General features: G+C 47.7%; 1 protein-coding gene across 3 annotated transcripts in view; it reads left to right on the forward strand.

Annotated features, from left to right (window-relative positions):
• The window catches only part of LOC123026434 (inverted formin-2-like), a 28,451-nt gene extending 19,608 nt beyond the window's left edge, over positions 1–8,843 (forward strand). The window contains exons 14-15 of one of the 3 annotated variants that reach the window (XM_044436071.1): positions 636–710; positions 4,595–8,843. In XM_044436071.1, coding sequence (XP_044292006.1) covers positions 636–709 — 74 coding nt within the window. In that variant the 3' untranslated portion in view covers position 710; positions 4,595–8,843. Of the gene's footprint in view, positions 1–635; positions 1,444–4,594 lie in introns of those variants that run through there. The other 2 variants (XM_044436074.1, XM_044436072.1) reach the window with 2 other exon arrangements.
• The last annotated feature ends 6,759 nt before the right edge of the window (positions 8,844–15,602 follow it).

Below are 15,602 nucleotides of genomic sequence, written 5' to 3' on the forward strand. Positions count from 1 at the left end.
AAATTTGTTCCAAAAACAAGCTTCTGTTGGAAAGTGCTTCATTGGAAAGTTTGCAATGTTCGTCCTCCACCCGAAATTTGATTTGAGTCCAGAATGAAAAACCACCAAGCCAGTCTGAAGTTGGCGTCCTTTCCCTCCAGCAGCTGCTGCATTCATTAGCTTGGCTTTTCCATGGTAGCTTTTAAGGCCAAATTACACTGTACATTAAATGCATAATTTGGTGTTGCATGTATGATTTTATTCTTCTAAAATAGCAGCTGTGAGGAGGAGTGGAATTGGGATGGCAGCAGATGAGGAAAAAGCTTTAACCCTTTCCCTGCCCCATTTAAAAGAGTTCTCCCAATTGTCGCTTCTTCACACACCTTCCGATAACCTTCTAGTACAACACCTACATCAATTTTATAAAAGTGAAGTTTCCCCTTCACGCCCAAGGTACAGTGTACTTGTCTGCAAATATAACCAGTTAATTGATTGATCAACTGAAAACCCCCACAATTAATCAGCCAAGATGTCTTTAATCAAGCGACACCCCTGTTCCCCAGCCCATAGATGTCAACCCCACAACCATGTTGTTACAGTTGATTTTGCTAATATCGCCTGGCTACATTTAGTGTCTCTCTTTTATTTGAAAGCAGTGGTTGACACTGACTTAAAAGCGGTGGTTGATACTGGAGATAATAAAACAAAAAGAGTTTGTGAGATACAGTGAGGTATGTAAGCCGTCAGGGCACCTTCTCTATGTGAACTAACCGTCGCGTTGGGACTTCGCACACCCGATGATGCAATTGATCATTGCCACATAAAGCTGTGTTTCTGCCTCTGTAGCTAATTATTTGTGCATTGTTATTGCTGTTGTTGTTATTTGCTGCTTTTTTACAGTGATTTTGCTGCCTGGGTTCAATTTCTGTAGCTACTGGAGTGGCCACCAGACTCCTGTTGCTCAGGACTGAACCCAAGATCTAAGTCCTCTGTGTCAGCCAATCATCATTTCCTGGCAGGAAAATGTCTCGCTCAGTCCCTTCATGTTGTCAGATGTGTCGGGATAACAACAGGCGTCCTTCCTTTTGTCTGATTCCTGTTTTCCATTCCCTAAAATCTGTAAAAATGCACTTTCAGTTACGGTCATCTTCTCTGAAGCCATAGGATCGGGCTGCCCAATAAGCTTCATGACTGAAGAGAACCATGAGCAAAGTTTTAATCCAACCCTTTGCCCAGTGCTGAAAAAGTTTAGTGATACTGTTTAGACCAGTGGTTTTCAGCCTTTCCAGAGCTGGGGACTGGGAAAAGCACCCTGGGGACCGCTGAGGCAGGGAGAAGGGCACTGAACACATAATACAGTATTCTGCAGATTAGTTTCCAAAGACTATACCAAAAAAGGAAAATTCTCCAAAGCAAAGAGAAGCCGAGCAACAAAAAATGCCAGCGAAAGACCAACATACTGAAATCAGTGTGGCATAGCTCCCAGCTGGCTCCCACCGAGCCATCTCTCCCCTCCCTGGCCCCCCGGTGGCACCGGCACCCCCCCCCACAAATGTGATGCCAACCAAGGAAGAGTTGGTGGAGCACAGCCAGCCCCCGTGCTGGTCTGTGGCAAGCCAGATGTGGCCCCCCAAGGACCATCAGGAAATCTCTTGTGGACCAGTGCCAGTCCACGGACTGGTGGTTGAAAACCACTGGTTTAGACAGCCCTGTAGTACGTTAGGAATGCAGTCCTGGGAGAACATTGCTGGAATGTTGCAGATCTCCGAGGAGGACCCATGGGTTGTTGCAGATTTCTCGGGGCCCGTGGGATTCTGTGGATCCCCATGGAAAAAGAGGAAGATGTACCCTCAAAAACCTCCTCCCAGCAGCTGCAGATAGTCCACCGATAGGGCATCCCCAACGTTGGTGCTCCAGTGATGGAGGGAGCCAGCAGGTGACCAGCTGTGGACAGGCTGGGAGAAACTGTGGATTCACAGGATCCAAAGCCATCCTGGTCACCTGGCGCACTCCCAGAACAGGGTGTGAAGCGTATTGCCTGCTTATCAAAATAATGAAAAGACTGGGTTACGAAAAACAATCTAAAAACCCAGCAAGAAAGAAATGGAAAGCAGAGCCACCTCTCTTCCTGCTAGAGTAAGTTCAGTGACCAGCAAGCGCCCTGCATGCCCTCAGTCTTTCCACTGGACTGATGGTTCCATGCAAGTCCTTCTCAGGAATCAAGAAGGTGGGATTCATGTTTTCATCCAGAAGTGAGGAGTCCTGATTCGTACCTCTGCTGTCCTGCTGGTTTTCGAGCTTCAGGAAGGGAATGCTCTAGTCCGCAGCTGGAATGTTGCCATGAGGTGCCAGGCCCTAAGAAGGAAGGGAACTCAATTCACAGCAGTGAAAACGTAAAACACAAGTTGCTGTGTATGCTTAAAGGTATTTTGTGGAATTGCTTCTTGGTGGAAAAATGGGTGGCATGTGGCCTGAACATTTATGCCTCCAGAAGAATAAAGGCCTTGGCGTTGCTTCTCCTCCATCTTCCCAATCCCCACCCAGGAAGGTCCTTTAGTATTTCACAGTCTTCTGTGCTACCCTTCCACAGCTGTTTTACAGCATTGCAAAACAAAAGAAAGACAATCAGACCCGATAATTAAAACTAGGTACCATCAAAGGACTGTAAAAACAGCATCTTAACAGGAAGTTGCAGAACCAGCAGAAACAGGGTGTGAGGGAGGGGGAGGTTTGTTTGTGTGAAACAAAGCATAAAAGTAATTAACTGAACCAGGCCCAACCGGCTGCCTTCCAGATGTGTTGGATTGCAATTCCCAGTATCCCCCAACCATCTGGTAGTTGTAATCCAGCATAGCTGAAGGGCACCGTGTTGGGAATGGCTGCTCTGAACTAATGTTGCTCTCTTTGCACTAATATGCACTAATATGCATAAGCACTAATGCACACCTGCATAGATGTGCTAATACAGATTAGTTAATATGAGCTAGCACTGATTTGCATTAACCAATGTGCGATCATACTTCTGCACAGCTGTGCACTAGAGCTAATGTGTACTTTCACACCTGCCAATTAGTGCAAATCCCTCCCTCAATAAAGTGAAAGCAGAGTCCACAGAGCCCATGTGTCTTGGAAAAAAATGAAGCGGAAACTGCATGGAAGAGTCATACAAATCCAAACTCATTTGAATCTGCTGTGGATTTCTCTGGCATCCTTAATGTCACACAGGCCTCCCCAGAGACGGAGTGTGAGAGGGAAACGTGCCTCTCCTTGACTCCCACCTGACTCATCTCTTGCGTGACCCAGTGCATTGGCTGAGCAAGCACCTCCCTGACGAGCCGTCCTCCAGCGTTCACCCCCCTTTAGCCAGAGCCCTGACCAAATTAATATTCTTAGTCCTTACACTCTAATTATGGGCCCCGTGGCTGTTGGGTGCCCCAAGAAGTCTCCAGCCCCTCCGTCGATCAGTGGGGCTTCATTCAGAGTTCACCTGTGTTGAGACAAAGAAGATGGCCGTCCCTGCAACTGCATGGTTACTCCACCGCCTTTGCTTTCTGATTACAAGCGGCTATAGCATAACCGGGTAAAAGAAATGATACGATTTCTAAATAAGTTACTCTGTGATCAAGATGATTCTTTAGCATGCCTTTCTTTTCTTTTTTTTTTTTTCTTTTTTTACTGTGCATTATCACAAGTGGAAATGATATGGAGCAAGATTCCAATATGTCCATTATTTTTAGCAAGGTGTAGATTAAGACCATCCCTCTGAACCCACATTTAGATTTTCCTCTTCTGAATCAACCCCTGAGGTTGAACCATCAAGAATCCTGGGATCCCAAAGGGACAGAATTAAGCCTTCTCTCTCCCACTGTCCCATGGAAGCCTAGCTCCCTAAATCTATGGGGAAACACTGACCTCTTGGCGCTAGACACTCTAGCACTGTGCCCTCTATGCTCAGTCCCCTGAGCATACCTTTTAGAGCAATGTTTAAGAGATGCTCTAGCACTTGCCTGGCTGACCATAGAGAGCATGGTCCTCAAGAATAGTCTATCAGACGTTTTAGCCACAATGTTCACAGGGCTAACCGCAGAGAACATGTCTGCTAGAGCAACTGCAACCAGCCTTAATTTGGCAACACCAAATTTAGCTGGGCACCTGCAAGCTAATTTCCCAGGGGCCACCTGTGGGTTGCAGGTTGCCCACATGTGATCTAGATGAACAAAAATCAAGAAGCCCAAGTCAAGTTTGTTAGATTAATTTTAAAACATTCATCTGACTAGCAGGGCAATTATTGGGGGGAGGCTATTAAATATTCAAGCAATTCTATCCAAGGCCATTTTGTGAAGGCCCTTGGAGTTTATTGGGTGGAAGACACAAAGTGCAAGGAAAAATCTACTTGCGTTTCATGATCATGTTCAGTTTGGAAAGTGTATGAACTGATATAATGCTAAGCTGTAGTTCCATAATGTGGTCCAAGGGCTTGCGATGCTCCAACAGGGTTTGAACTAAGCAGATTCCAGCCCAGGCAGAATCCGTGCATGACACAAAGCTCCAACTTGAGCAGCCACTGTACTTTGACATGGCATTGAAGAAAATGAATTTTTATTTTCCCCTGCAGGTGGTGCCACAAGACAGAAAACTTAAAAAAAGAATTGTTGCCGTACATTCCTCTGCAGTGTCTGCTATGGGAGATAGTTGTGGTAATGGGGTGAAGCCTACATTTTGTCTGGGGAGCCTTTGGTTATGTATTAGAAAGTGCCAAGGCGCAAGGGATTTCCAAATGTAAAAGCACTTTCAGAATGTGCCTTATGAAAGTTCTTGCTTTATATGCATTTTGCTCTGGTTTCATGCCACAGAGACAGGACTTTGGTTAACCTCACGTCAGATGAAACTCTTTCAGGTGATCCCAGACCAAACTCTCTCAGCAGCCAAAGGGAGTGTGCCCTAAATAGTATTTCTGGGACCCAACAGCAGGAAGCTTTTAAGCTGACCCTGACAAGCACCGCTTGGAAGTTCTCCCATTTCAGGCTGACCACTGAAAGCCCTGTGGGACCAAGTACAGTACTTTGTGTTTCAGTGGTACGGCCACAGGAAATGCAAGTGCTCAGCTTTATCAGCTAGTGAACAGGGCCAAGTCTGCACAAGTTGAAACCGTGCTGAGTTTTGTACAGTGAATCTTTCAAGCCAAGCTGTAGAGCTGTCCACCCCATCTGAGAGTACCCGTGTCCACTGACACCACCAGGCATGGCCTTTGCCATGACGCACTTCTGTAGTCCCCTGAGGGAAGGGTCTGCCACGCCGTACCCAGGGGGCTGTCCTACATGGGGTGGGGGTGCACAGCCATATAACAGCCATTCAGACAACTTCCCCGTGACTTCAAACTATTGACTGGAAAACTGTGTACTGGTTGGCCACCTAGTGACTGAAGATGGCACTGCAGCTTCAAACATTCATTAATGTGTTTTAACGACAGCACAGCCCCGAGCTGCTCTTCCCTTAAACACCTTTAGTATGCAGGCATCTAGATGTCGGGAGCTGAGGTTCCTTCTTTGTGCATCCGAAAGCCACCGATCTCCTTGCAAAGCATTCTTTATTGACCAAAAGCACAAAACACGCAGAATGAATCTCTGAGCACGCACAGAGTGGCTTGCTGATCCCAAGCTAGTGTGCACCTCCAGGAACTCTCCTTATGAGCATGCCTCGGCCCCATCCCTTCAGAAGAGCAAGCTTGCCTCCACACTGCATGCGGATCCTCTGATGGGGCCGCCCTGCCATGCTGATGACACATCATGGGGTCAAGAGCATGGGGCTGAGCAGTGCATCTTGGCTGCCTACCTGGGGAATCTGGCCTTGGGATTAGCCTCTCTGCTTCTCTCATCTCGGTGTCCTAGCATGGCCCCCGTTCCCACCCACCGCCACCCACCCACCGCTCGGATTCTGATTCCCCTGGAGTCCAGACAGCAGTCCTTGAGGTCACTGCCCAGAGCAGCCCTCCTCTCACCCCAGTACTAGAGTTCACGGACTTGGTACTATAATGCCAATAGAGAGGAAGGCATGCGTGTGCCTGTGCACCAGAACCAGGAAGACCCTGCTGCACAGCCAGGTATCCTTGTGCAGCTTGGCCTAGGAGGCCCAGGCCAGCCCACAGTGGAAGACTGGGCGCTGTTCCCCATCGGTGGCTCGCTGCAGAGGGCGGCCACTTGAGCCGTTCTGGCCGCAGCATCTCCTGGCCATGTTGGCTCTGCACTGGCCTTTGAGCAATACCTGGATCGTGCATCCCTCTGAGTGAGGTGGCCAGTTTCTGGGGTACTGGAAAGGACTGTGCCACTCCAGTGGAAGGGTAGCATTTTTGAAGACTGCTTTGTATTCAAAACAAAACAAAAATCCTTGCACTTTTTAAACTAGAAGATCAAGGTGGATTAAAGTTTTTCCCACCTTGCTAGTTGTGCTAGCTTGGAAGATTTCGAAAACACTGTTCTGGCCTGCTCTGGGGTCTGGCGGTGTGTTTCCAAGGCCAGTTGAAAGTACTGGGGTTGAGCTTATGGGGCTCAGGAGCATGAGACTTGAGGGGGCACCTGCCCAAATGCGGCAATCAGCTGCGAGACCCTCCTCCAAGAGAGGCTTAGAGAAGGAAAGGCAGGAAGGGGCCTTTTCAGTGGCGGCCCCCAGTTGTGAAACGCCCTGGCCTGTAAGCTCTGGCCAGCATCAGCATTTTCACCAGCTCAAGACTCCCCCTGTGATTACAGGCATTTGGCCACACTGGGTGGTACTTCCAAAGTTTAATTTAGCTGATTGGTCAGATTTTGGTATTATATTATTAATCCTTTTTTAGCTGTCTGAAACTGTTTTAAAGTTGTATATGTTTTGGTGCCTGTGGTAAGGTGCCTAGGGTCTTTTTCTGAGAGAAGCATCTAACAATTTAATGCAGATAAAAACAGATAAAAATACAGTCCACCACAGGCGTCCTTCTGCCAGCTCAGTCTCGGACACACGCAGGCAGAGTCTCAGTCATAACTGAAGGCAAAACCATCTTCTTTCCAGTTCAAGATAATTCTGCTTCTCTTTGCAAGAACAGCTCCGGCCAAAGTATTCATATGATTAATACAACCGTTTTCCTTTCAAACCCTTTTTCTGTGGCAGACTGGATGACTCAAATGGTGTTTTTGTTTTGCTTTGTTTCCTCGTCTGAACCCAAGGGAAGCTGTCCCATTAATGGAATTAAACCATTTTGGTGTCAGTGACGGGAACGGGCTGTACTCTTCTAATAATTGTCTCTCATGATGTTTGTAATCAGAGTGGCAAACCACAGATGTGTACATAGTTGCCACATTCTGTATATTTACTCAGAGGGTGTTCAAATATTGTGATGAAAATGTAGAAATAATTTTGTATGCTGAGCTTTAGTAACAATATTAATCAGACAAATTTGTGCTACTGAATGAGATGATGCATTTTGCAAAAAAGAGATCGTGGTCATGTTACGGATTCTTTGGACTACATCTGGCTCTGATCGTGAGCGAAACCAGCGTTCCCCAACCTGGTGCTCTCCAGATGTGTTGGAATGCAACGCTCATCTTCCCCAGTGGCAATGCTGGCTGCAAATGATGTGAGTCGTAGTGAAGATGTCCAGCAGACACTTGGATGGAGAAGATTGACACAAGCAGTTGGAAGACGGAGCCAGTTCTGGCAAGTTTAGTGATCAGATGATGACTGCAAAGATCCCAAGAACAGTGTACAGCTTGGGCTATGTGAGGAATTTGATGTGGGGAATAGGACAGATTTTCACAATCACCCTCCCCGCCCCCCAGATTCCAGTGTGCCAGCCCCTGTGCTGGGCCAATTCACTATGGACTTTGGTCTCTAAGGCGGGCAGCAATTGCGCATTTTAAAAATGCTAAGAACATTTGTAAATGCTCACCATGTGTGCAGATTGGCACCCAGAAAGCATGTGGATGTAGTGAGATTTGCACAAAATCAGATCTTTTGCAAAAATAGTCCTCCCGAAAGCAGGTGGTCCTTGTGAGTTGGTACCCAAAGGCCAATTTTACACAAACTGCGCTAGATCCTTGTGCTTTTCAGACACCAATTTATACAAAATGCACACAATGCCATGAGAGCACAGTTTGTGCAAATTTCATCAGCGTTCTTTTAAAATATGCAAACTGCAGGCAAAGTGACGAAAGTCCACAGGAAATCAACATGGCCCACTTGCAATCCTCGAAGTCACTTCAGATGAAACAATCTTGACTTCCCAGGACGAATGAAACATCTGTACTTCAGGGGTACTTCCAAATCGGTAATAGCAGACTCCTCGGGGACATTTTTGTGAGCAAAAGCCGCAATTCAGACTTTGTCCTTAGAAAATGGTACTGCTTCCTTGTGATCAGGAGAAAATGGAGGAGGGTGGCTTCTTGCAGGACATGCTAAATTCCAGCAAAAAGGGAGCAATTCTGGGGAGAAAGCAGAGCACCGGAACGCATGGCGGGGCGAGGGGCTCATTGGCCGTGCTGTGGTAAAAGTGAAAGGCTTTGGGTCTGTCCTAGCTGAATGTCAGAGTTCCCGGCATATGGCAGGGAAGGGTTTCCAACTGGGCCTCTGCATTAGGATGACCAGATCGAATATGGGGCGTAACTCCTATGTCTTTTCACTGTTGGACAGTGCAACCGCAATCTGCCAAGTTTTCCTTTTCTGTACAACGCTGCTCAATACTGCCCCCTCAGGAAATATATTTGGACAGTCCTAGATCCTAAAGGGGACAGCAGCCTGTGGTTGGTTCTGAACAAACCGGTGGTAATTCTGCAACATCCTGTCTCTGATGTGCGTATGTATCTTACCTGAGTGCAATAAACTGGCTTGTATTTAATACACTTCCAAGTCTGTTGTTACTCACTTATTTTTAAATTGCAGAAATTCATGATGCAAGTGCTAGAATGTACAAGGCCATGTTGTGGTTGTTGCCATCATAGACTCGTAGAGTTGGAAGGGACTGGAGGGTCGTCAGGTCCAGCCCCCTGCTCAGTGCAGGACTCCCAGTTAAACCTTCCCTCTCAGGTGGCTGTCCAGTTTTGCCTAGAGCAGCGGTGTTCAAACTGTGTTCTGGGGATCCCGCACTTGCTTGAAAGCTTATTTGTCTGATGTTCGTCAGTGAGAAAACTGGTAATGACACATGGCCACCCGTGTTTGGTTCACATGTTGAAATAGAGCTATCCAAAAGGCCTAGCTAGCACTCAGCTGCATTCCGGGAGTGCCTTAAAACTTGGTCCAGAATCCTGTATAGAGCACAGCACTTCCTCAACTGCCTCAGCATGGAAAATGCCTTTCTCTGGAGGTAGATTTTTTGAAGGAAGGAAGGAAGGAAGGAAGGAAGGAAGGAAGGAAGGAAGGAAGGAAGCATCATCATCATCATCATCATCATCATCATTATTATTATAACATTTCTATGCCGCCCCTTGCCGAAGCCTCGGGGCGGCTATGGACTAAACTTGATGTGTGCTACTGTCCTGCTGACATTCCTAGAGATAAAGGAATGGATTTAGATTAAATCATGCTTAGAGCAAATGCATCATGTCTAAGCTAAATCAGACCTGATCTGAGCCATTCTAAAGTAGCTGTGCTGGTCTATGGCAATGACCTTGGATGGCGCCATCAGTGTGGTTAAATGCAGCCAGCTTCATCTTTGCAAGCAGAGCTCTGAGATGTGGTTGATGGCCATGCTTTCCGCTCCAGGCACGGCAGGGCACACTGGGGCAGCAGCATCGTTTTGCAGCCTCCCTGGCTGCCCACACTTCCTGCTCCGAGGAGGCCCCTCGCAGGAGAAGCCTCCTCCTGAGGTCTCCTTTTTCCTCAGACTGTACTTGAAATGAGGGAAGCCAGGGAGGCTGTAGGCTGCCAGAAGGAATGCAACACAAAATCCCTCGGGACGCACCTCAGCCCCCTCATAAGCAAGGGAACGCAAGAACCCCCAACCCACCCATCAAAACATCACTGAAGTTTTCTTCTCCTCTGAGCTGTTTTCCCTTTCTGAACTAATTTCTATCGCATGGAACAAGAATGCATGGGAACATGTGGAAGATAAGTTATGCACCGCAGAATCGAAGGCCACCTTCACCCTGGCCAGGTCAAGCCTAGAAAGCCTTAGGAACCGGCAATTCTGCCCACGCTGACTTTCCCTCTCCAACTTCCAAGGAATTGCTTTGCAAGCTGATTTCCTGAGATACTTGTTATAAAGAAATAAACAATGCCATAAATCATTTTCTAGCATGATTTCTGGCAGTTTGATCATGGGTTAGTGCTTCCTCGGACCATTTTCTCTTCCATGCAGGCAAAACTCATGATTCTCATTCATCCGCTTGTTATTGTTGAATGCCGGAATGCCCTGGAATGACACCAGGTTGCAACATGGGTACAAAATGGTGACTAGGTTACGAACACAGCCGCTGCAGGGATGGCGGCAGCGCACATGGACACAGAAACATAGACACCCTCCTCTGGGACACAAAGGAGCAAGACCACCACTCCTACCAATGGTGAATCCCACCCCAACAAAACCCCTGGAGAATGTCTCCATTAGCTAGAGAATATTTGGTGGGTGGAGAATTTCAGGCAGCCACTTGTGTAAAGTTCCAGATGCGCTTTCACAGACGCATCTTCTCTGACTGCTAATCAGTCTTCCATAGCACTGGTGCCCTCATCAAAGTGAGCCTGCCTGGGCACTTTCCAAGGGCCCACACCCCAGGGAGGGTGGGTAAGAGTCTCCTGGATTGGTTCCTCCTCTTCACCATTGCAAGAGGCTGAGTTGTTCTCCGGCCTCTTCTTCGGGCCTGGACAACAGTGGTGGAAGAGATGCCACATGTCAAAGCCTAGCTGTTCATTGGAGTTCTTGCCTGCCAAGCAAGTGGTACCAAGGCTGAGAAAGGATGAGGACCAAGAGCAGATGGTGACCGTGGCCAAGAAGGTAGACTTGCTGAAGGGGCGGGCCCCACTGAGGGTGCCTTGCCCAGAGGCCCCTAACCTGGAGACAGCACAGCTCACAGTCATGGCCCTTGTGAGAAAGAGTTCTGGTCCCAATTCAAGGTGCTGGTCTTAACCCATCAACCCCTGCATGGCTTGGAGCCACCATACCTGCTGGAGCTCTCAACCTCAATCTACCTGGATGCAGCACTCACTCTCTGGGGCTCCTCTGGATGCCAACCCCTTAAGAGGCTCAGAGGCTGGCAACTCGAGGGAGGGCCTTTTCTGTGGCGGCCCCTCTTCTTTGGAACAACCTCCCTGCTGTGGCCTGCTTGGCGCCAGATTTGCTATCTTTTTGGCACCAGGGTAAGAAAGGCCTCTGTGGAAGCCTTTGAGGATCGCCCTAGTCATCCAGGGGCCTGATGGGTTTACCCAGGTGCCTTTTGATTTCTTTCTTGTTGGCTGGGTCTTTTTCATTATATTTAATGTATTTTAATACTATTTTATTTAATTTTAAAACATTTTATGTATTGTATTGTTTTTATATCCTGTAGTGAACCACCCAGAGCACTCCAGCTACAGGTGGTATAGAAAGAGAAATAATAACAATAGTAACAACAACAACAGTGGAGCTGAGCTTTTCCCAGGAAGTTGTTCTGTAAGTGTCCGTGAAGCCAATGGGCACTGGTGAGGTGGGACAGGGGGAGTCTTTAAAATGTCATCAGCATGATGGACCTCTATTTACTCATTCATTCATTCATTTTATTGATACGCTCTTTGGGTGGTTCACAACAGCACATAAAATAACAATAAGAACACAGTATAAAATGCAAACAACATCAAAACACCGTAAGATTTATACTACACATTTTAAAGGCCAGATCGATGCTACTGGAGGCCCTTCCTTGCCAGCTGGCCACTTCCCCCCACCCCTGACCCTGTTCTTCAGCCCCAGGTGAAGAAGGTGGGCTTCTGCCCAATACCACCTGTAGCCATTCTGCAAGTGCCTTCACTGGACAAAGGCTTAAGAAGAAAGCCACTGTGTCGCAAATTCAAAGAAAAGGATTGTGGGCAGGGCGAGGGGATAGACATACACGGTTCAAAGCTTGTTTGCTGGACAGAAGAAAAGATTGCTTGGACAGACAGGAGCACGTTTCACTAAATGTTTGAACAATGATAGGCCTGGGCCCGGAGGTCAGAGCCCCAGGTCTGTTCCATGCAATCCAGAGATGCCAACAAAAAGAAGGTGTCCCCCCACCCCAAGTCTAGTGGGACCACAGTTGGGGAAGGGAAGGGTTAACCCATTGATCCCCTCACCTGCATACTGCAATTCAGTTTGGTGGAGTAGGTGAACAATTTCAGTGATGCTAATTGAAAGTGTGGGCCCAAAATCTTTCGAGCTTCTAGTAAACCCCCTGGCACAGCTATAGCATTGCATGGAGGTATCATGAAATCATATAACAGAGTCGGACTGGGTCAAGAAGGCCATCAAATCTGACCTGCTCAGTGCAGGGCTCCAAGGTAAAGCATCCCTCTGGGATGGCTGTCCAGCTGCACCTGGAATGCCTCCAGAGTGGGAGAGCCCACCACCTTCCTAGCTCATGGGTTCCATTGCCGTACTGCTCCGTCAGCTAGAACGTTCTTCCTGATATCTAGCCAGAATCTGGCTTCCTGTAACTTGAGTCTGTTATTCTGTGTCCTGCCTTCTGGGATGATCAAGAAGAGATCCTGGCCTTTCTCTTTGTGACAGCCTTTGAGGGACTTGAAACCTGCTAGCCTATCTCCACTCAGTCTCCTCAAGGCTAAACATGCCCAGTTCTCTTACTCTCTCCTCACAGGGCTTTGTCTCTTTGATCATCCTTGTTGCCCTCTGAACCCTTTCCAGACTGTCTGCATCCAGCTTCAATTGTGGAGCCCAGAAGTGGATGCAGCACTCCAGATGGGGCCTAACTAGTGCTGAATACAGCAGAAGCAATATTGCACGTGATCCGGAAGCTATACTTCTATCAATGCAGCCTAACACACCAGCGTGGCCAAAGCAAGGCTCGTGAGCCACATGCTCCCCTTGGGGGTTATTTTGTGTCTCGCAGAGGGGCTGAAAAAACCTACAGTGCAGACGGTCCCTATTTGCCTCTAGCATGGAGCAGCATGGGATAGAACACACCTGCTCAGACAAGGTGCAGACTGAGGCAGAGCTAAAAAGCAAACAGAAGCATCGCACTCCAAAAGGTTTTTAATCATTTTGGCTTGAAAGCATAGTGGTGCCCTAACAAGCCCACTCAGCATTAAGTCCTACTGTGTTTGGTGGCGTTTACTCCTAGGTTGAGTGGGCACAGGATTTGCATTAGCTGAAATACATGTTAATTGATTAGTCAAGCCATTTTATTTGTGTGTCTTGCAGCCCTCAAACATCAGACCTTCACCATATGTGGTTCTTACACTGAGCAAGTTTGGCCACTCCTGCAACATAGCATTTGCCTTTTTTTGCAGCTGCATCTTTCGGCCTAGAACTTGAATCATCATTTAGGCAGCCTTCAGAAACTGTGGCACATGTGTGTTTGAGTACCTAAAAATGGGGCAGTTCTAGCTTTAACATTAGATCTTTCTCTCAGCATTTAGCTCTCCACCTGCCCATTTCCTGGTACCTCTAGCCAATTATGGAACTTCATTTACAGTGCAATCCTATGCCTGGGAGTTTTGGACTTTTTCCAGTCTCGACATGCATGGGATTGTTTCTCATAGCACTGAACTAAAACTACGCAAGCCCAGAAAGGCGAGGTTACTTGATTTTTCTCCAGCTTGTTGTTTTCACAATTAGCAAACAGATCAACAATGACAAATCAGAAAGAAATGCTTTTATTAGGGATGCAGGATCAAACAGAAATGCAATAACAGACAGTGCCCAGCAGATGGCTCTAATTTCTTTATAATGCAAATGCTCAGATTTTCTTGCGCCTAGCAGAGATGGGCAAGAAGTTTGCTTCAGTTTTGGGAAGTGCTTCTGAGCAGCCCATTTAGGGGCGTTTGAGATTGAAACAATTCTGATGCAGGCAAAACTGAATCTGCTGGATTTGGGTGCTTTTGAACTTCTTCAAGGATTAGTAGTAGTGGTATGTTGCATTTCTATCCACTGTTTTTTCCTCGTGTGAGGAGCCTGCGGCAGCTTACACAGCTCCATTTTATCCTCACAACATTAACCCTGTGAGGTAGGCTGGGCTGAGAGCCTATGACTGGCCCAAATCACCCAGTGAGCTTTAGGGTTGGGTAGGGACTAGACTAGCCCTCCCAGGCCTCCAGTCCAACTTTCCAACCACCCGTACCATACGCACTGGGTCTCACGACTGCCAGCTGCAAATTCCTGTGCGGTGACATTTACTGATGCTGCACGAGGGCTGCCACGCCTGCTGTTGTGAGCGCAGCCCTCTCTTCTTGCCCCAAAGTGCCACACCCCAGACAGACTCTTTACAGAGCAGATCTTTTGTGTCAGGGTCTCTTTACTAATGGCAAGAATGAATTACCAGGACCCACAGGGAAGACTGAATCGCCTTGAACCCCGGTGTTTTTTCTTGGTGAAATCACCCAGGCCCCCCGCAGTTACTCACGCCAGCATGCTACCATGTAGTGGTCTCCCCCGCCAACCACAAGCTTTTAGAGCATTCACAGAGTATTTTATAGATTCTGAGTCACATGGGCCCAGCAGCTGGGCAGTTGATGAGGGAACACAGTCAGAAGAATGGTCTGCAGAGGGGACTCAATACAATGGCATTTAATTGTAGGATAGTAACATAAGGAGGCACAAGGATTATTGTGAGTCTTGGCATGCAAATAAGGGTGGTTGCAATGCTGTTAATCTGTCAGCCTCGTCAGTTCTTACTGATCAGCAAGACAACAGCCCTGGCAGCTTCTTGGGGAAGCCATCAAGTCCCACTTCTTAAAGTAACAGCAAATACCAAACAGTGACCTGGCTTGGAATTTGTGGGTGTTTCCTGAGAAAGGGGTGCAGGCATTTTCTAACACAAAGACACATAAGCAACCCTTTTCTGGCAGGATTTAACTGAATTTTCCCAGCATTTGCTGGTACTTCACAGTTGCAAAACAAGGGAACACTCAAAGCTACCTAGCAAGCTGGAAGATAAACTTCTGTGCTTACTAAGAATGGCTGTCGAACCCAAACTAGGGACTTCTCCCCAGAGCCCCTTCCTTTCAGTAACTCTGGGGCTCCACCTTCAAGGTGGCTCTGTGGGTGATGGCCAGCCAGTGAGACCTTTGCACGGCCTCTAACTAGACAGCTCATCTCTCCCAACACCTTGCCATGGGGTCAGGGGTCGGGCAAGGCAATGGCTCTCCCTCCTACTCTCCTTCAACACCTCCCATCTCTTCTGAAACATTCCTGCCCTCCTGTTGGCCTGGGAAGCTACAAGCAGCACGTACGAGGGCACTTCAAAGCTCTGAGCTTCTACCTGGACTCGCAACGCTCCCATTCCCTCTGTCCCAAGGTCCCATTCCCTTTGGAATCCCAGTCCTGCTGATCCAGGGATATCTGCCAAGACTGGGGATTGGCTGCACTTGCTCCATCTGTTTTCTGGTAGTCTTCGCTTCTTTAACAATAATTTCACAGTCACCATGTGGTCCTCTTCATGTTGAGAATAGCTGAACCTGCTGGTACACATGGACAA

This window comes from Varanus komodoensis, unplaced genomic scaffold (genome assembly GCF_004798865.1).
Source record: "Varanus komodoensis strain SLA01 unplaced genomic scaffold, ASM479886v1 scaffold3, whole genome shotgun sequence".
NCBI lineage: Eukaryota > Metazoa > Chordata > Lepidosauria > Squamata > Varanidae > Varanus > Varanus komodoensis.